Source organism: Crotalus tigris, unplaced genomic scaffold (assembly GCF_016545835.1).
Source record: "Crotalus tigris isolate CLP2741 ecotype Arizona unplaced genomic scaffold, ASM1654583v1 scf7180000018432.44079421565:4894166, whole genome shotgun sequence".
In the NCBI taxonomy this organism is placed as follows: domain Eukaryota; kingdom Metazoa; phylum Chordata; class Lepidosauria; order Squamata; family Viperidae; genus Crotalus; species Crotalus tigris.
The window spans coordinates 1,725,174-1,744,831 of record NW_024096999.1 but is presented as its reverse complement, the minus strand read 5'-3'; the positions used below and the strand labels follow the sequence as shown (position 1 = coordinate 1,744,831).

The following is a 19,658-nucleotide window of genomic DNA, read 5'->3' as shown; positions in this document are numbered from 1 at the left end:
TACCTTGCATGAAACTCCTATGTTTGCAATATAGCTAGATTCTCTTGATCTTTAAACTCATTAAGCCATCTTTTTTTCTATTACATGCCATTTATGTTATTGCTCAAAATGTATTTTGTGATCATTCGTGTAAAATAAAATTACTGAAAAGATAAAAGAAAATTACTAAAATAACTATTTATAAATTGGCATGTGAAGCCAAAAAGGAAGAACAATTGCAGGAAAGACTAGGGGTGACAGTATAGCAGTGTTCCAATATCTAAGGAGCTGCCACAAAAAAGAGGGGGGGTCAACCTATTCTCCAAAGCACCTGAAGGCAGAAGAAGAAGCAATGGATGGAAACTCATCAAAGAGAGAAGCAACCTAGAATTAAGGAGAAATTTCCTGACAGTGAGAACAATTAACCAGTGGAACGAACAGCTTCCCTCCAGAGGTTGTAGGTGCTCCATGACTAAGGCTCTTAAGAAGAGACTGGGCTGTCAATTGTCTGAAATGGTATAGGCTTGTTCTGTATTTTGCTCTTGTCATTCCAGTTTCATTGAAAGATGATTTATAACTTCTTGTCAAATGTATTTTCCATACATCTTTAGGAGCATAAGGTGCTATTGACCGGCACACCGCTGCAAAACACTGTAGAAGAATTATTCAGCCTACTTCACTTCCTTGAACCTCTGCGCTTCCCAGCCGAATCTACGTTCATGCAGGAATTTGGAGACCTTAAAACAGAGGAACAGGTATGAATATTTTGTATTATGCTTTTAAGATTCACGTTCATACACATTCAGAAACTAGAATATGATCAGTTACCCATTTCAGTACAGGCCAGTAAATTAATTTATTTGCTGGCCTCCCCAGCAGCCTTTATAGAATGTCACAGTTATTCAGGAATTTAGCTACTTTAATTTCTTAGGGTTCTTGTTTAATTTCAGTTGTATAAATACAAAGACATTTGGGCAGAAAAAAAAATCACAGATAGAAAATGTGAGTTTTTATATGAACTGTATGTAGAACTAATTGCCTGAACCTTTAGCTCTCTTTTTTCCTGTGCTGTGTTATCCAGAGATGGCAGTTATGGGACTTGTACTTCCTTCAAAATTCTATTTTCTATAACTAACGTTTGTTTTTTTTTTTAAATTATAAAATGGGGAGTCTGTGACTCTTATGAAAAAGTACCAAGCAGCCTTTTTAGTTCTGAACCTTTAGCAACCTTGCGTAGTGACTGAATAGCTTGTAAATTCTAGTTATTTGGCATTTAGTTAGTTGTTATGTTTTATATAGGTACAAAAGCTGCAGGCTATTCTGAAACCAATGATGCTAAGAAGACTCAAAGAAGATGTAGAGAAGAAATTGGCTCCCAAGCAAGAGACTATTATTGAAGTGGAGTTAACAAATATCCAGAAGAAATATTATCGAGCTATTTTAGAGAAAAACTTTGCATTTTTATCCAAAGGGGCAGGGCAAGCTAATGTGCCTAACTTAGTTAATACCATGATGGAACTCAGGAAATGCTGCAATCACCCATATCTTATCAAAGGTAGGTATATTTTAAAAAAAACAACTCTTTTTACTTACTTTAGGCCTCGTTTATAGCGAGGCCATCATCACTGACTTTACAATTAGGATCAGTTCCTTAAAGCCTCCTTGAGAATCCATTTGTTTACAACACACTTAGAACAATGTTGCTTTGTGTAACATTAATATATGAATAACAGCTGTCATTTCACCTGAGAATTTGTATGAGGAGCATTCATAAAAGTGTCCAAGGATGGTGAACGGCAGTAAATATTTCATTATGCTAATGGTGGAGGATTTGTGCTCTGTTTCTGACATGCTTCTGATGCAGTTCAGACCCAAAATTGTATAATATTTCTGTACTTGGAAACAAAAGAATAATGCAAATTGGTTTTTTTCTGCTTTTCCTGAACAGGGGCTGAGGAAAAAATCTTAGGAGAATTTAGGGAAACCTATAGTCTGACAGCTCCTGATTTTCACCTGCAAGCAATGATCCAATCTGCTGGGAAACTAGTCCTCATTGATAAACTTCTTCCAAAAATGAAAGCAGGAGGCCACAAGGTGCTTATCTTCTCTCAGATGGTCCGCTGTCTTGATATCCTGGAAGATTACCTAATACATAAAAGGTGAGCTTTCCATATTGCAAATATCCATGTTGGGCTCACCTTAAGTGCTTTTCCGTGTACTTGGTTAATGTGCCGAGCTGTGCATGAATAGCGGGCTGTGGATTTACCTTTAATGTTTGTGTTTCCCAACCTTGACAGCTTGAAGATGTATGGATTTCAACACCCGGAGCTTGAGTTGACAAGCCTACTGATATTTAGATATCAAATATTAGCTGTTTGATCCATTTGAATTTTAACTCTAATGCTAACAGGGCTTTCTTTAAATTGCTTCCTTTTTTTTTTTTTTTTACATGCCAAGGGAGATTCTCCATCATCCAGGTCATAGTTGTCCCAAAGATGCTTTTTCACAAGGCAAACTGGACTTCCTTGTTTTTCTTTGAAGACCTTTCGCTTCTCATCCCAGAAGCTTCTTCAGCTGTGACTGGATGGTGGGGGAATGGAAAGATTTATACTCCTTGCAGACAGCTGGTCATTTGCATTCTTTTAGCGAGTCGTTAATGCTACCTGGAGGTTTATCTGTGTCCTCAGAGTCACCCGAGTGGTGCAAAGGGTGTGCTGAAAGGACTGTGTTGTTGACTGGAGATAGATGGTGTTGTATCCTTCCCCTTCTGTTGAGAGAGAGAGCTGTTCAATTTTGACATAGATGGCCTTTTTGACCCCTCTTTTTTACACTCCAAAGGTATCTGTACGAGCGAATCGATGGACGAGTAAGAGGAAACTTACGTCAGGCTGCCATTGATCGATTTAGCAAGCCGGATTCTGACCGGTTTGTTTTCCTTCTCTGCACCAGAGCGGGCGGATTAGGCATAAATTTAACAGCAGCTGATACTTGTATCATTTTCGATTCAGACTGGAATCCTCAGAATGATTTGCAGGTACAACGTCAAAATGTCCATTTGAACCGCGCTCTAGGAAATTTAATGAATTAATTATGACCTCCCCTTTGTGATGGATCCGTGTCCTGTCTCCCTAGGCTCAAGCGCGTTGCCATAGGATTGGTCAAAACAAGGCGGTGAAAGTCTACAGGCTGATAACAAGAAACTCCTACGAAAGGGAGATGTTTGACAGAGCAAGCCTAAAGCTTGGTTTAGATAAAGCTGTTTTGCAGAGCATGAGCGGCAGAGAAAATAGCGTCGGCGGTGTACGTACCCTTTGTTTCCTTAAAAAAAAATAATAATCTAGTAGCATAAAATGGAAAAGAAGAAAAAGTGCTTTCCCCACCCCAACCAATTTCCAAAGGAAATCTTTAAAAGTGAAGCATCTCGTGAAACTTTGCACCATTTCTTGCTCTTTTACTTTCATTACAATCTCGAAGCCCTGTTCATGTTGCAACAAAACTTCGTTTACATCCTTGATTATCTTGAAGAAAGAACACTGTTTGTTCTGGTGTTGCATTCTGCCCTTAGAGGTCTGACTTCAAGGAGAGCCTACAAAATACAGCCTGGGGATTCTTAAAAACTGTGCATCCATTTAAATAAGAAAACATGGGTTGGTTTTATTTGTGGTGGCCTGGCTAAAAAGCCCAATCCTGAAAAGTCCTCGACTTACAATAGTTTGTTTACTGACCGTTCGAAGTTACAGCAGCACTGGAAAAAGTGACTTATGGCCGTTTTTCACACTTACAACCATTGCAGCATCCCCATAGTCACATGATCAAAATTCAGACGCTTGGCAACCGACTCAGATTTATGACGGTTGCATTGTCCTGGGGTCACGTGATTCCCTTTTGTGACCTTTTGACAAGCAAAGTCCATGGGGAAGCAAGATTCACTTAACAACCCTGTTACTAGCTTAACTTCGGTGATTTACTTACAAACCGTGGCAAGAAAGGTGGAAAAATGGTGCAAAACTCACTTAACAACTTTCTTAACTTAGCAACAGAAATTTTGAGCTCCATTGTGGTCGTAAGTCAAGGACTAAAATAGCTAAAATAGCTCGATAATATTAAAATAAACCAGAATAATATAATGTTTTGGAACATTTCCAGTAAAGATACAAAGAAATTGGGGTTTTTTTCCCCCATTAAATTACGTATACGATTAAACAAAAAGTGTTTTTTTTTATGCCAGACCGTAATGAAACAAAATTATTTTTTCTTGCTTTTTTAAATGTATCCAAATCCTACTTCCTTAGATCCAGCAACTTTCTAAAAAGGAAATTGAGGACTTGCTTCGAAGAGGCGCGTACGGCGCCATCATGGACGAAGAGGATGAAGGCTCTAAGTTCTGTGAAGAAGACATTGATCAAATCTTGCAACGCCGGACAAAAACGATCACAATTGAATCTGAAGGAAGGGGCTCTACATTCGCTAAGGTAGTTAGAAACTCTTCCGCAAATATAAAATGTGCCTTTTCCACAGGTCACTGAGAAAATTCTGAAGAGTTCTTAAAAGAGGTACGAAATGTTTTGTTTTGAATTGCTTGGAGTACAGAATGGGTTGTTTTGAATATGCTGTTAGTATTTGAACTCAAGAACACGCTCTTTATGTTTGTCGAGCTTAACCTTTCCAAAATGCTTGGAGCTGTTTGTTTTGTTTTCAAACCCCCAGAGCTGCGCTCAGAATGGGAAAAGCTTCATGCTCAAAGATTGAGACGTTACCTGTAAATAATTCTGTGTGGCTAATTTGAATCTGAATTACAGAACACTTATATACATTTGTATCATATGTAACTAACGATTGATAAAGTATCTGATCCTGCAAAGGGGATTCATTCCTGGTTTTAAGGTACACTGTTACCTAATTCGCCATACCTTAAAAAAGAATTGCTATATTATGGTGCTTTATTGTTTATTTCAGGCTAGTTTTGTTGCATCTGGAAACAGAACAGATATTTCATTAGATGATCCTAACTTCTGGCAGAAATGGGCCAAAAAAGCTGAAATAGACATAGATGCCATCAGTGGTAGAGTAAGTACATTTTCAATTAAATTTACGAGTGTTTTTGCTGAGTGACCATGGCTAATTTTTAAAAAAACAATTTATAATAACTTTGAGCGATTTTTATGGATAAAAAATTCCGACTAGAATAATGGTCTACTGCTATAATTATGTACATGTTTTGTTTATATAACCATCTGAAAGACACTGGACTTTATGGAACTTTTGAAGAGTTAGACAGATTTAAGGGAATGGCATGGAATAAATACGCTTTTATCCTGGTTTACATAGGCTCTTGTAGTACTCTTTATATAACCATAAGGCTTTGGAAATTTGAACCTGTCTGTCTTAATCTGCAGAGATATTTCAAATCCACATTTATTTATATTATGCAGAATAGCTTGGTTATTGACACCCCAAGAATTAGGAAGCAAACAAGACCGTTTAATGCTACAAAAGATGAACTTGCTGAGTTATCTGACATCGAAAGTGAAGGAGAGGATAAACCAAAACTTAGAAGACCTTGTGATCGCTCCAGTGGATATGGAAGAACAGAATGCTTCAGGGTTGAAAAAAACCTGTTAGTTTACGGGTAAGATTTTTTTTTTCTTTTACTCTGGAATAGTAAAAAGAAAGTGCATCTTTTTAAAAGAGTATTGTCTCACTTTACACTCTTTTTTCCTGGTGTTTGTGCTTCCAATAATGTAATTTAACAAAATAATGTAATGTTTTGTAAGAATAGATTGTACTGATCACAAAACTTTTATCTTTCAGCAAATACTGAAATCATACTGTATTGTCCTTGGTCACAGACAAAAAAAAAAAAAAGTCCAGTTAATGCAGCAGAGTAGAATGCATAGAATTTAAATAATTTAAAGTGTTGCATTACAACAGTTATTCAGATCTTTGCATCCTTAATGGCATCCTAATGAATGATTGACAACTTGAATTGCCAATCCTGTCATCTATTGATAGAAATGAAAGAATCCAGAATATGCATTTAATTAAGAACACTGGGCATTAAGACATAAAAAGTCATCTGACGTATGTCACTTTTGTTTCAAATGTTCAAAATTAAAATGAAATAGATGGGGTCGTTGGAGAGAAATTTTATCTCACGGGCGCTTCAAGAGACAGCTAAACGAACAAGATGTGGAGATCATTTGCCGAGCCCTCCTAGCATATTGCCTCGTCCATTATAGAGGAGATGAAAAGATTAAAAGTTTTATTTGGGATCTTATTACGCCGACTGAGAATGGGCAAGCTCGAGAATTACAGAATCACTTAGGTAAGTCTTTTTAAAAGCATGTTACCGAGCAAGGAAACAAAAAGCTCATTTTAAAAAGAAGAATCTATTATTCAAACACGATTCTTATAAAGTATGATAAAAATGTACGTTCCTGCCTTCTGTTCTTATTTGGCCTAGGTTTGTCAGCCCCTGTTCCCAGGGGCAGAAAAGGAAAGAAAGTTAAGACCCAAACAAGCACATTTGATATTCATAAAGCTGAGTGGCTTCGCAAGTACAATCCAGAACATTTGTTGCAAGATGATGGGTATAAAAAGCACATAAAACACCATTGTAATAAGTAAGTGTCACTGTAAGCCTTGGGTTATTATAAAAAATTGTGAATGTGATTTTAAAATATGTTTTCTAGAAATACAAACAAATCCTTTTACTAAACCTACTGAGTTAAACAGTATGGACATTTTTAATGAAATAAGTGTTAATGGTAATGATTTTGTTGAATCAGTAGCTTCTGCATGTGCAGGTATATCTTGAAATGGCACTAGTATCTAAGAGGAGGCGAGAGAGAATAAGGATAGACTTGTACCTTTTGGGAGAAATATTCTACTCATTCAATATTTGTTTTCATCTCCCAGTTTGGAAGCAGCTGATAATTTTTTATACAGCCATGTATTATCTTAGAACATTAACAGAGAGCATTATGTAGCCAGAAGCTCTTGTATTTATATATTTTCAGAAGTGGTCCATTCATTTTTCTGGATTTAATGAAGCACAGTTGGTTTAACTTCTCCCTGTAGGCTTTTGGGGATGTCTCAAAATAACTTGACTTTATGTGTCTGTTCAGCTAAGTTTAGGTGAAACACACAAAGGGAAAAAATATATACAATTATATTTTATTTTATTTTTTAAAGAAAGGCAATCTAGAATCTTGCCAAGGAAAATAAACCAGACGTTTGTGATATTAGTTGATAAGTGATCATAGGATATGGTTGGACATACCTAATACATATTAAGAACTGTTTCAAATGAAAACAATCTGAATGTAACAAATGGCTTTATATTTATCTTTATGTGCATGCTTAGGGTTTTACTTCGAGTTAGAATGCTGTATTACTTGAAGCAAGAAGTCATTGGTAATGAATTCCAAAAAGTTTTTGAAGGAGTTGATGCCAGGTAAATGATACTGAGATTGTTTCTTTTACTTCTTGATCAAAATTAAGTAACGTTAGTAGCTTTTGAATTAAAATTGAGTTTTAACAGAATTTTTGATGCTTTTAATTTAGAAGCTAGATATTTATATATGTTGTCACATTTCTGTATTGGGAAAAGTTTATATCTCATGATGGGAAGACTTAACACCTGCTTTCTGGTAAATCTTTTCAGTGAAATTGATATTTGGATCCCAGAACCAGACCACTCTGAAGTGCCAGCTGAATGGTGGGATACAGAAGCAGATAAATCTCTATTGATAGGTGTTTTTAAACATGGTAAGCCATAAGGACATTATCTGTTGTTGTTTTTTTCTTTTGGGTGAAGTTTGTCTTTTGAGTTTATATTCTGAATACATTTCTTTCCAGGTTATGAAAAATATAACACAATTAGAGCAGACGCCGCCCTTTGCTTCTTAGAAAGAGTGGGGAAACCGGATGATAAGGCTGTGGCAGCTGAGCAGAGAGCAAATGACTATATGGATGGGTATGAATTTTTAAACTACTTTTGAAAGCCGGTTGCCATTTTTAGTGGCCATGCAAATTCTATCCATTTAATAATTAATCTGATTTTAACTCTGCTGAGACAAACCCCCTAGGACCTATAAGAAAAGATAGCTACATTTTTTGTGGGGGAAAAAAGAGGCTAGATTACTTTGCTGGAAGATACCAAACCTTTTAGCTATGGATTGAACATGTGTTATTAAGGTATTGTCTGCTGTTGGCAACCATAGATTTTGTCCCTGACAATTTGTCCCTCACCTGATCTTTCAAGTCCTCCAGCTGTGCAATATCACTTTTTCTGCTCGTCCTCCTTTCTTTACTTCCATCTATCTCAGCATTACAGTCCTTTTCAGAAAGCAACTTTGCCTAATGAAATAGGATCATTTGAGCCTAGTCAAGCCATAGACTAGAGATTAAGGAATTGAAAAAGGGTATTGGAAGAAGGCAACAGCAAATTATGGTTTCCAAGAAACTGTGTGAAGTATCTGCATGATCTTTAGGAGTCAAGCTTTATCTTGTTTATCATGCTGTATAAATATTTGTGTAAACAGGAGATTAATGGGAAACTAACAGTACGCTGTTAAATGAAAAAGCAATTCAATAGCCAGTTATTTTAAGGAATTATCATCAAGTAGCTCTCTGCATCTCTGTCTGGGTGATCTCTGCAATCTATCTAGGTGGTCGCTAGGATGACTTGATGACACATAATCACCTCTGCAAATCCATAAACATTATATTAACAATTACGTTGATTCATTTAGTATTGTGTCATCAAGTTATATACTTTGCAAAACAGAAGGTTTTAGGACCATAATCTGATAATTATGATAATTTGAACATTTTACATGTAACTTCACCAAGTGGTCTTTTTCAAAGAACAATTTCAAAATGAAAGGAATCAGATGATTAGAATCAAGCTTTTTAGGTAATACTTGTTTTTCCCTGCAAATAAACTCATTTTATCATTCTAATTTTTTTAGTAACTAAAAGATAGTTATTCAGTTTCATATCATTTACACTTCTGTGTTGAACGTGTTTCTTAGGGATGTAGAAGACCCAGAATACAAACCAGCCCCAGCCTTGTTTAAAGACGATATGGAGGTAACACATTTTCAGTTCATCATTCATTTGTTTCTTTACAGTCTGGGTAAATTTGTTTGGATCTGGATGGGGAGGTTAAGGCTTAATCCAAGCAAGATGGAATAACTCCAGGTTTGCAAGGCATCCGACTCCAAGGAAGCTCCAAATTTAATTCTGGATGGGGTTATACCCCCCCCCCCAGTCCTGAACTGGCTTATAACTCCTACTGGACTCACAACTCCTATTCGAGTGGCTATTAATGGCTAGGAGGCCATTCTCATTGCTTCATCTGATGTGCCAGTTGTGACCCATTCTAGAATGGGAGGTTTTGCTCACAGTCACTCAGGCCATAATCGCCTCTCGATTGGTCTGTTCCAGTGTGACCACTTTGGTACTGCATTTGAAGAGTATGCAGAGCTACAGCTGATCCAGTACATCAGTCCCAGTAGCTATGGACTCCTTTCATTACTCCCATATAACACCAATGGTGTGAAAGCTCCACTGCTTACCAGTGGTCTTTCAGGTGCAAATCAAGATGCTGGTTGCACATTTAAAGCTCGGCATAGTTCAGGGTCTGAACATCTGTAGGAGAGCTTTCTCCCCATAACATCTGCCTCCCCAATAAATCTAGTTAGGAAGAATGCTTTTCCCCCAACATTCACGCCAGTTCTGATTGGAGCAGCCTATAAGTCCTGTAAATATTTACAGTTACATTCATTGCTGTATTGTTTACAACTGCATTCATTTCATATGATGCATTTTTTTTTACTTTGTATACAGAAATCATGGGTTTTGTAAAGAGAGTTCATGAGTTTATGTTTAAATCAGAGTTGTCAGTCATCCCTAGTTAACTTTAAATTACTGGTTCTTTTGGTGGGTTGAGTCAACTTCAAAATGCGGCGTATATTGTAACTGAATTCTGTTCATTTTGCGTTCTAAATGTTATTTCTTAGGATGATGCCTCATCGCCTGGGGATCTTATAATAGGAGATGGAGGTAAAATCTCATGGTTTTAACTTTCTTCTTCAACAATTGTGCTTCTGAAATGCAACCTTCCACTTTGTTTGATACTTAATGTGGTAAACCAATACCAGTTATTATAGTCATCTCTGTCAATTACAGAGGGTCAATTGATTGAAGGAGACAAGCTTTACTGGCCAACTCAGTCTGCCTTAACAACACGGTTGCGTCGTCTCATAACAGCATATCAGCGTACCAGTAAGAACAGGCAAAGCCAGCCAATTCAAGCACCATTTTCTGTCCAGGCATGTGTGATGCCATCTGCTTTCGAAGAAGCTGTTTTAAATCCAAAAGTGGCTGCCAAAATTGAAAGACAACAAAGGTAGACTCTGAATTTTGCAGATCACAAAAAGTCTTCTGATTCCTTCATGGTGTTCTGGAAAGATGGTTTATTTGTGATCAATTTTCCCTTTTGCCCTTCCATCTAGATGGACAAGAAGAGAAGAAGCTGACTTCTACAGAGTGGTGTCTACTTTTGGTGTAGTATTTGATCCAGACAGAGCCCAGTTTGACTGGACAAAATTTAGAGCAATGGCGAGGCTACATAAAAAAACGGATGAAAGTTTAGAGAAATATCTGTACGCATTCATGGCCATGTGCAGAAGAGTTTGCCGCCTCCCTTCAAAAGATGGTGGGTTCCTTATAATTGCTTCCCCCCCCCCCAAAAAAAAGAAAGTAAAACTGATTTAGGAGCAATAAAAACATAAAACTCATACCTGAAAAGTTGTCCTATGACAGAAAACTTACATTATGAAATGCCTATTTTAATATATCGCAATGTTTAGAAATTCTTCCCCCAAAGCAAATGCTAGCTCCTAGATTTTTTTTTTTTTTTAACCTTAGAAGATAGCATTAAATCTTCAGTGAAAGAAAAAAAAGATCTGGGAGGGGGGTTGAGTCAGTGTTTCTCAACCTTGACAATTTTAAGGCATGTGGACTTCAACTCCCAGAATTCCACAGCCAGCTGGCTGTGGAATTCTGGGAGTTGAAGCCCACATGCCTTAAAATTGTCAAGGTTGAGACACACTGGGTTGGGTGGCTAAGTAATATTTTCTTAATAAATAAATAAAACATCTTCAATGTCCAAGATTCCAATGGAACTTAGAAGATCTTGTTACGAGTCTTAATTCTTGGTTGTGTTTCCTTGTGCAGAGTTTGTGGATTCAAATCTTTTCATTCAGCCAATAACAGAAGAACGTGCATCTCGAACCTTATACCGTATTGAGCTCCTGAGAAAGGTACGAGAGCAAGCGGTCCGCCATCCTCAGCTCTGTGAGCGATTAAAACATTGTCAGCCAAATCCAGACTTGCCCGTTTGGTGGGAATGTGGGACCCATGATTGGGATTTATTGGTTGGTGCTGCGAAACACGGCGTTAGCAGGACAGATTACCACATCCTCCGCGATCCTGAACTTTCCTTTATGTCAGCTCAGAGGAACTACAGCCACAGCAAAGTCGCGCTCTCGAGGACTCCTACTCCGCTCTTGCAACAGTACCAGGCGGCGTTGTCTGCGTCTCCTCTCGTGCCTCCAGCCAGGCTGCCTGATGTGAAAGGGAATGTGCTTGAGGACCCAAAACTTAACGATGAAAACCACAAAGAACCTCATTCTTCCGACGAAGAGTCCGTGTCTCCTGAAAACCTGCAGATGGGAGTGAAGGCAGAACCGACGAGTCCAAAGAGTGGCTCACCCTCCCTCTCTGCAGACCCTAAGCCTGTCCCGAAGGCTGAGAGCGACAGGCGCATGGTTGCGGCAAGGACCGAACCCTTAACGCTAAACGCTGCTTCCAAAAAGCCAAGATCTGGGAAGAGAGGATCCGACTCTAGTTCTGATTCAGACTCCGATTCAGATAGATCGTCCTGTTCTTCCAGGCCATCGTCGTCTTCATCGTCGTCTTCTTCCTCTTGCTCTCGTTCCAGATCAGGATCCAGCTCTTCATCTTCTTCATCTTGCTCTTCGGCGTCATCGTCCTCTTCCTCTTCTTCCTCCTCTTCCTCCTCCTCTTCCTCTTCGTCGGAAGAGAGTGACAGTGATGAAGAGGAGGCACAAAAGAGACGTAAGTGCCTTTAAAAAAAAAAAGAACTCAAAAGCTGATTCAGAGAAAGGCATAAACTACCTTTTCACGGATTTTCAGATGAAGCATGGTCTTTTGAGTCCTAGGTAATGTGTTTTAGAAGGACAAAGAGATTCTCTAATCCAGGGGTGTCAAACTCAATTTCATTGAGGGCCGCATCAGCATTGCAGTTGCCTTCGGGGGGGCGGGGGGGCCTACTGAGTGGGCATGGATGGAGTGGGTGTAACCTACTGGGTGAGCATGGCCAGCTCTACATCATTCGCCTCAAGGGGGCCTGTGGGGGCCTGGGCAGGAGTGGGACAGATCTGAGGGTCTCTGGCAGAAAGGGGTGGGACCAGGGCAGAGCCATCAAGCCGGATATGTGAAGTAGGCGAGGGCCATTTGCTGGCCACTTACAGGCGATGGTGCATTTCTTCATTCCTCACAAAGGGTGACACCTCCCCAGCATGCACCCAGGGTGGGGCCGACGTGGCCGACACTGTTTCCAGATGGCCTTGTGGAGCTAAGACTGAATGTGTTTCAGCATAGATGGCCACCACAAAATTGTACATTGGCTCCCGGCCGGCCTGGGCCAGGGCCAAGCCAGCAGGGGCCGTTCTCTCACTGTTTCCAGGTTGGCTTCATGGGCCACATGAAACCACTTCGCTGGCCGCATCCGGTCCCCGGGCCTTGTGTTTGACATGTCTGCTCTAATCAGACTTGCTGGGGGGAAATTAATCTTGCTTGAGAGCAAGGAAAATATCAGATGGAGTCGTCTACAGTATAGTCAGAATGAGAAGAAGTTCTGTCTGTTATTATTTTGTACTCCATACAGAGAACAATTTTCTGCATTACAGTCCTCCCTTTTCCCTCCTTGCCCAGTGTCTACCTATTTGTACAAAATACTTCCAATATGTCATTTGCTCATTCTCAGATTTGTTTCATCCTGATCTCTCTTTTGATGCAAGGTTGTCCTTTTAATTCACATGAAAATTTGTACATTTTCTATATGGATATAGAAATGCATCTTTAAAAGTTGCAACCTGAATCCAGAAAGCTGCACAATCAAAAGACTTATCTGCAGTGTAATCTTCATAGTGTTTGTGGATGGGAAAATAAGTTCCAGATTACTCCAGAATTTTTTTACTCTTTAAAAATAACTTTTATAGAGCAAAAAACAAAAAAGCTAGGTAATTATGTATTTACAAAGACAATAAATATATCAATAGCTAGTTAATCATTTCATAACGGTTCCATCCAGTAAGAAAAAATTAAATATGGAGCTAAGATTTTTCTGATACAATCACCAGAAATTTATTAAGCCACATTCTACTTTCCTAGATGGCTTGCAAAAGAAATTGGTAGAACGTTTTGTGGCTAGCCTGAAACATTCATCAATGCAATTTAATCCCCTTTAATTGTCTAGGTACAATTTTTTAATGTTCCTGTGCTCATTTTTAGGTGCTTGATGATCAGATTCTCATTTTTATTTTCTTACAATTGTGACATTGTGTATAGCGGGGCAGGCATTGTTTGTCCTAAGATTTGAAAACCGGTATTATTGTTGTTGTCCTGCATCTCAAGCCCATTCCTTCTAACTTAATTTCTCTCATCTGTAAAGCAAAAAATGCATTTACCAATAGTCCTCGACTTATGACCTGAATTGGCACCATAATCTTAGTCATTGAGCAAGGCGGCCATTGATATCTCGCTTAACGACCACTTAGTAACTGCACTCCTGGTGGTTAAGCAATGTCACAGGTTGTTAAGCAGATGGAGCGTCGGATAAGAAGCTCTTCTTCCAGCCCAACCTGGCCCGGCCCTGGTGCTACCCTTGAAAAATGCCACTCATTCAGTGGCGACGTAATTTTGACTGGTCGCTGAACGAATGTTAATAAATCAAGGACTATCTATCCCAAAGGGTGCTTTATCCAAAGTTCTGAAGAAGCTTCTTGGATGAGAAGTGAAACGTTTCCAAGGAAAGTAACAAGGAAGTCCAGTCGCCTTTTGGGAAAAAGCACCTTTGGGACAACCATGGCCTGGACGATTGAGAGCCTCCATAGACATTGAGGACTATTTGTATGTACTTCAGAATTTGGTGGGCAGGGAGTGCGAGGAAGCGTGTTGTACAGTGGTGCCCGTCAAACCTCTGCATAGGTTTGGAGCAGTGGTTCTCAACCTGTGGGTCGGGACCCCATTTGGGGTCGAACGACCATTTCACGGGGGTCGCCAAACAACGCAGTCCGCCATTTTTTTCCCCTCTTTTCCTTAGCTGTGCTACTCCCTTTTATTCTATTGGCTTTTGAAAGCCAATAGAATAGACTCTCTTGAATAGAGTCTAATTCTATTGGCTTTCAAAAGCCAATAGGAATTGTCCAGGCTGTCTCTGCCCTGCTGAGCCCGCCAAAAGTCCCATTCTGCAAACGGTGCTGCACCAGTTGAGTAGTCCTCGACTTACGACCGGTTGGGGGTCGCGGCATTAAAAAGGTTGAGAACCACTGGTTTGGAGTGTCCTGTTAACTGATTCTCTTAACATTTCCTCCAGGGGAAGGGACCGCTCACCTGAAAGCGTACGATGAAGAAAGCGTAGCTTCCATAAGCACTGTGCAGGACGAAACCCAGGACAGTTTCCAAATGAATAACGGAACGCCCAATTCTAATTGTATCTTACAAGGTGGATACATGTTAGCTGCTTCCTACTGGCCCAAGGTAAAGTTGTAGCCAAATGCTGAACTGCCACGAAATGAAAATTAGAATATGTTCACTTCAGGTTAAAAACCGTGTCGTAGTTCAAAAAAGCTAAATAACAGAAGGCACCTTGGAGGTCTTCTAGTCCAACCCCTTCCTGTAGCAAGAAAACCTATTGCATTTCAGACAAATGGTTATTAGTAACGTGTGTGCTTTTGTCCCTTTGACCGAGTACAGGCTGTAAGTTCTCTTGGGGTAGTTTTGTGGTAAAACAGGAAATGAAGGAGAACATTTCTGGCCCAGGGTTGCAATGATGAGTCCTTGGTGCTCTCCAAGCTTGCTTTGTTTTCTTGCAGACGTTTCATGACCCTAACTAGGTAACACCATCAGTGCTAGCAAGGAGTGTTAAAACGGGAAAGGACTTCTCCTAGATCTAAACTGTTCAGAGGCATCCTTTCCATTTGCCGTTACGCACTGATTGCTTGCAAGTCAAGCGTTCGTCCTGAGAGAGGGGAATATGACATTTCTAAGCCGCCTCCTGTTTGTTTTAGGATCGGGTTATGATTAACCGCCTGGATACTATTTGCCAAACAGTCCTGAAAGGTAAATGGCCTTTAGCAAGGAGAAATTATGAGAGCAATCCTGTGGCTTCCTTCTACACCACCAAGCTTCTGGACAGCCCAGGTGCTGCTTCTGCTGCTGCTGACTACAGCGAGCCCTGCATCCCGACTCCCCCAAGCGCGGACCTTAAAGAAGAAAACGACCAATCACCACAGATGTCAAAGGTGAAGAAGCATGTGCAGGAAAAGGAGTTTACAGTGAAAATCAATGACGTATGTTTATTTTTATTGCCTTAGGACCTGGTTGCGATTGCGGTGTGCAGCATGCTTTACCTATAAGTGGCTGCCTGCTCTCAATCTTACTTCCTTGGCCTAAATACTCGCGGGTGTTTTGAAGCAGCAGTTTGGGAGTATTGCCCCCCCTCCCTCCCTCTCTCTCGTTTGAGAATCTCGTTTTCAAGACTTAGCAACAGCCTAGCATCGTTTCTTGCTCTTTTGCAATTTTTCTCAATGCTTTTTTTTTTTTCTGGCACCATAGTTACTTTCCAAAGTATGGCATCTTTTATTTTAGAATTTTTATTTTTTTTTAAGGGGGGGGTGGGGGGAGTTCAATTAATTACAATTTCAAATACTCTTAGCAAACCCCCAGAATAATGTCCGTAGCTCTTTAGGTTTGTACACTGGAGTTTGCAGGGAACACACACACTGATTAATTCAACCTCTTCCAGCTTGGTCTCTCGATAGCTACAGATTTCCACTTTCGATGCCTATCTATAAAAGTTATTGAATGCTTTGGATATTGAAACTGGCTGGATGCAATGGTTAATACAGGTAGTCCTCGACTAATGACAACGGAGCCCAAAATTTATATTCCTCAGCGAGGCAGTCGTTAAGTGAATCACTGCAGGTGCTAAGTTAGTAACACGGTTAGTGACGTGAATCTGGTTTGCCCATTGACTTAGTTTGTCAGAGGGCCGCAAAAGGTAATCATGTGTCTCCGGGACACTGCGACCGTCATAAATGCGAGTCGGTTGCCAAGCGACCGAATTTTGATCACGTGACCCTGGGGAGGCTGCAACCGTCCTAAGTCTTCTCTGTGACGTCGTAACTTTGAACGGTCACTAAGCGAATAGCTTTAAGTCGAGGACTACCTGTGTTGTCATGTGGGGATGAGGAGGGGCCTGGAAGAAATTCTGCATGTAACTCCTTTCTTCTTCCCAAAGAAATCGGCTAACTCTTGATCTTTGCTTAACAGGAAGGTGGTTTGAAATTAATTTTCCAGAAGCAGGGCCTTTCTCAGAAAAGGCCATTTGAAAGCGAAGATGGCCTGTTAGGACAGCAACAGTACCTCGCCAGGTTACATGAACTCCAGAGTGCTTCAGAGACAAGCCTTGCCAATTTTCCAAAGTCTTTGCCAGAGTCAGGTAAGGACCAGAGCTGTCAGGAAACTGCAGGAAATGGTGCTTGTAGCTTTTTATTGCCATTTTTACAGTAGTTTAATAGGATGGCTTTATCAGATGGGGAAAGGACATGAGTCATAACCTCTGATAGCGTCAGACACTTTGTAGCGTTTTGAAAAGCCCCACAGATTCACTGGTTTTTCATAGAGAGTTTCAGGCAATATAAAGTGCTGTATGTTCTTACACATACACACATACAACACACACACAGAGAGAGAGAGAGAGAGAGAGAGAGAATGCCAAAGTGGAGTTGACTGGTGTGATGGGCTCTCCAATGTTGCTACATGTAGCCAGGGTTTATTATTTCTGTGCCTATCAGTGCTACTTTGGTGTCAGGGCTAACCTTTCTTTGAACTTTCTCAGCTTCTTTCATGTGGCCAGGCACCAGCTTTTACTTTTCTGCCTTGTACTTCCTTAACGGTTTTTAAAAATGGGTGACAGCAAGGTTACTTTTTCCTGCCCTGGCTGCTTTTTTTGATGTAATTACCAGTGTTTGTAGCACTATATGAGTCAGCATGTTTGTAACATAACCGGCATAGAAAAACAGATGGAAGCCACACCACCAGGACAGCCAAGCATTGACGGTGATGAAAAGATCCTTGGTGTGGCTAAAATTGTTGACATGTATCCCCACTCTCCCATGTCCCCCTCCCCCCATAAAAACCAGGGTTAAGAGGCACCAAATCAATTTATACGATAACAGCTAATCAACTGGAAAAATAAAAGTTGATTCTACAAGTAATTTCTGAAAATGTTAATTTTAGCTTTGATTTATGGTCTTGCTTCATTAGTAGCCCTGTAGCAGTCGGATCATTCTGGAAAAAGGCTGGGCTGGTAAAATAATTTGCAGAAAAATGCAACACTCACCTTTCTATGTTTTAGGCAGCCAGTTGCCAAATCAATTGCAGAGCCCGACCAAGGAGTATTGTTGCTGTCATAGATTCTGTCTAGAGGTTTGATCGGTTTTGTTTTCTTTCAGCTGATAATTTTATGTTCAATTTCATTAGGAACCTCTAACCAGTCGATAGCTTGTGCAAATGGGGTAATTGCCACTGATCAGCCTGCAGTGAAAAAGAGGAGAGGAAGAAGAAAAAATGTGGAAGGAGTTGATATCTTATTTTTAAATAGAAGCAAAACGCCTAACCATGTGAGTAAATCTGGGTTAGTTTTTGAAGCAAATTGAAATATTAATGTTGAGGGCTTTGGCATCCATACGGTCGACAAGAAGGAATTTAGTAATATGCAGCATAACTACTATATCATATTAATTTTGGCATTAACCCATAGAACAGGGCTGAGGAATTCTGGGAGTTCAAGTCCACAGTCATAAAAGGGCCAAGTTTGAAGACCCCTGCCTTAGAAAAACAACATGCCTCATCCTCAACTTGGTGTATGTCTGTTTTTGTGTATGTGTGTGCATGCGTGTATTTGTCAAGGAGATTTTTTTACAGAACTAAAAGCCGAATGTGTAATTACAGCAGTTGCCTTTCCTCATGAGGCACCTTTCCATTTTCTTCCAGGTTTGTCATAGTGTTGGTACCCCTCAGGTTGGTCTAGGCCTAATGCCCCCTCTTCTGTTTCCACCATCACAAGGCCTGTGTGATGCAGAAAGCCCTGTTCCAGTTATTAATTTAAAAGATGGCACAAGGCTTGCGGGTGACGATGCCCCTAAGAGAAAAGATTTGGAAAAATGGCTTAATGAACATCCTGACTATGTCGAAGATTTAGGAGCCTTTATCCCTGTGAGTAGTTTTATTGGTGTAATGGAAAACAGTGACTTTTTTTTTTTTTTTTTTTTGCACCTCTAATGTCTTGAGAATTTACCCTGCCTTCTGTGTGATTCACATCTTTTAATGTAGATTTTTAATTGTGGGCATGTATAGACATAATTGGATTTTGCTTAGTTTGGAACTATTTAATTTACGAAATGCAATGTCAAATACGTTATGCTGCATAAATATTCTGAATTTAAGTCCCAGTGGATTCAATGTGATTTAGTTCCATCCTGCAGCCTGGAAAGACTTGAAAACAGATTTAAGAGCATTTAGTGACTCTTTTTTTATATATATATATTTTTAAAAAAATCTTGAATAACAGAAAATGCAGCTTCACGAAGGAAGACCGAAACAAAAAAGGCACCGTTGCCGCAATCCTAATAAGCTGGACATCAATAGCCTTACTGGAGAAGAACGTGTTCAGTTAATAAACCGAAGAAATGCGAGAAAGGTAATAGCTTTGTTAGAGTAACTATTTTACCATAGATCACAAATAGTTGTTAGGCTCTTTGTTCAACTAAATACAGATAGTCCTCGACTTACGGCCAAAATTGAGCCCCCAAATTTCTGTTGCTAATGAGACATTTGTTAAGTGAGTTTTGCTCCATTTTATGACCTTTCTTGCCACAGCTGGTAAGTGAATCACTGCATTTGGTAAGTGAGTCTGATTTACCCATTGACTGTTTGTCAGAAAGTGGCAAAAGGTGATCACTTGTCCCCGGGATGCCGTTGTAAGTGTGAAAAAACGGTCATAAATCACTTTTTTCAGTGCTGTTGTAACTTTGAACGCTCACTAAATGGACTGTTGTAAGTCAAGGACTCCCTGTATATAATGCAAGTAAACTGAGAAATATCCTTCTTGTTTCTGTTGCAGGTAGGTGGTGCCTTTGCTCCACCTCTGAAAGATCTCTGCAGATTCCTGAAAGAAAATTCTGAATACGGTGTAGCTCCTGAATGGGCAGATGTTGTTAAGCAGTCGGTGAGTATAATAATTAATAGGTGTTCCAGCAGCTAAACTAGAAGATGAACTGAATCATTGTAAATCCCCC

The 19,658-nt window shown here is 39.8% G+C and overlaps 1 protein-coding gene across 6 annotated transcripts in view; it reads left to right on the top strand.

Moving 5' to 3' along the window:
- The window catches only part of CHD9 (chromodomain helicase DNA binding protein 9), a 49,402-nt gene that overhangs the window by 25,957 nt on the left and 3,787 nt on the right, over positions 1-19,658 (top strand). For 4 of the 6 annotated variants that reach the window (XM_039352407.1, XM_039352411.1, XM_039352413.1 and 1 more), the window contains 25 exons: positions 591-734; positions 1,279-1,534; positions 1,928-2,138; positions 2,818-3,013; positions 3,112-3,279; positions 4,272-4,451; positions 4,936-5,046; positions 5,412-5,608; positions 6,105-6,304; positions 6,443-6,602; positions 7,346-7,435; positions 7,646-7,749; positions 7,840-7,957; positions 9,018-9,075; positions 10,008-10,050; positions 10,177-10,396; positions 10,503-10,705; positions 11,227-12,129; positions 14,672-14,835; positions 15,366-15,647; positions 16,630-16,798; positions 17,842-17,981; positions 18,355-18,576; positions 18,932-19,060; positions 19,484-19,588. In XM_039352407.1, the coding sequence (XP_039208341.1) occupies positions 591-734; positions 1,279-1,534; positions 1,928-2,138; positions 2,818-3,013; positions 3,112-3,279; positions 4,272-4,451; positions 4,936-5,046; positions 5,412-5,608; positions 6,105-6,304; positions 6,443-6,602; positions 7,346-7,435; positions 7,646-7,749; positions 7,840-7,957; positions 9,018-9,075; positions 10,008-10,050; positions 10,177-10,396; positions 10,503-10,705; positions 11,227-12,129; positions 14,672-14,835; positions 15,366-15,647; positions 16,630-16,798; positions 17,842-17,981; positions 18,355-18,576; positions 18,932-19,060; positions 19,484-19,588 (4,773 nt within the window). The remainder of the gene's footprint in view (positions 1-590; positions 735-1,278; positions 1,535-1,927; positions 2,139-2,817; positions 3,014-3,111; positions 3,280-4,271; positions 4,452-4,935; positions 5,047-5,411; positions 5,609-6,104; positions 6,305-6,442; positions 6,603-7,345; positions 7,436-7,645; positions 7,750-7,839; positions 7,958-9,017; positions 9,076-10,007; positions 10,051-10,176; positions 10,397-10,502; positions 10,706-11,226; positions 12,130-14,671; positions 14,836-15,365; positions 15,648-16,629; positions 16,799-17,841; positions 17,982-18,354; positions 18,577-18,931; positions 19,061-19,483; positions 19,589-19,658) is intronic. The other 2 variants (XM_039352408.1, XM_039352412.1) reach the window with 1 other exon arrangement.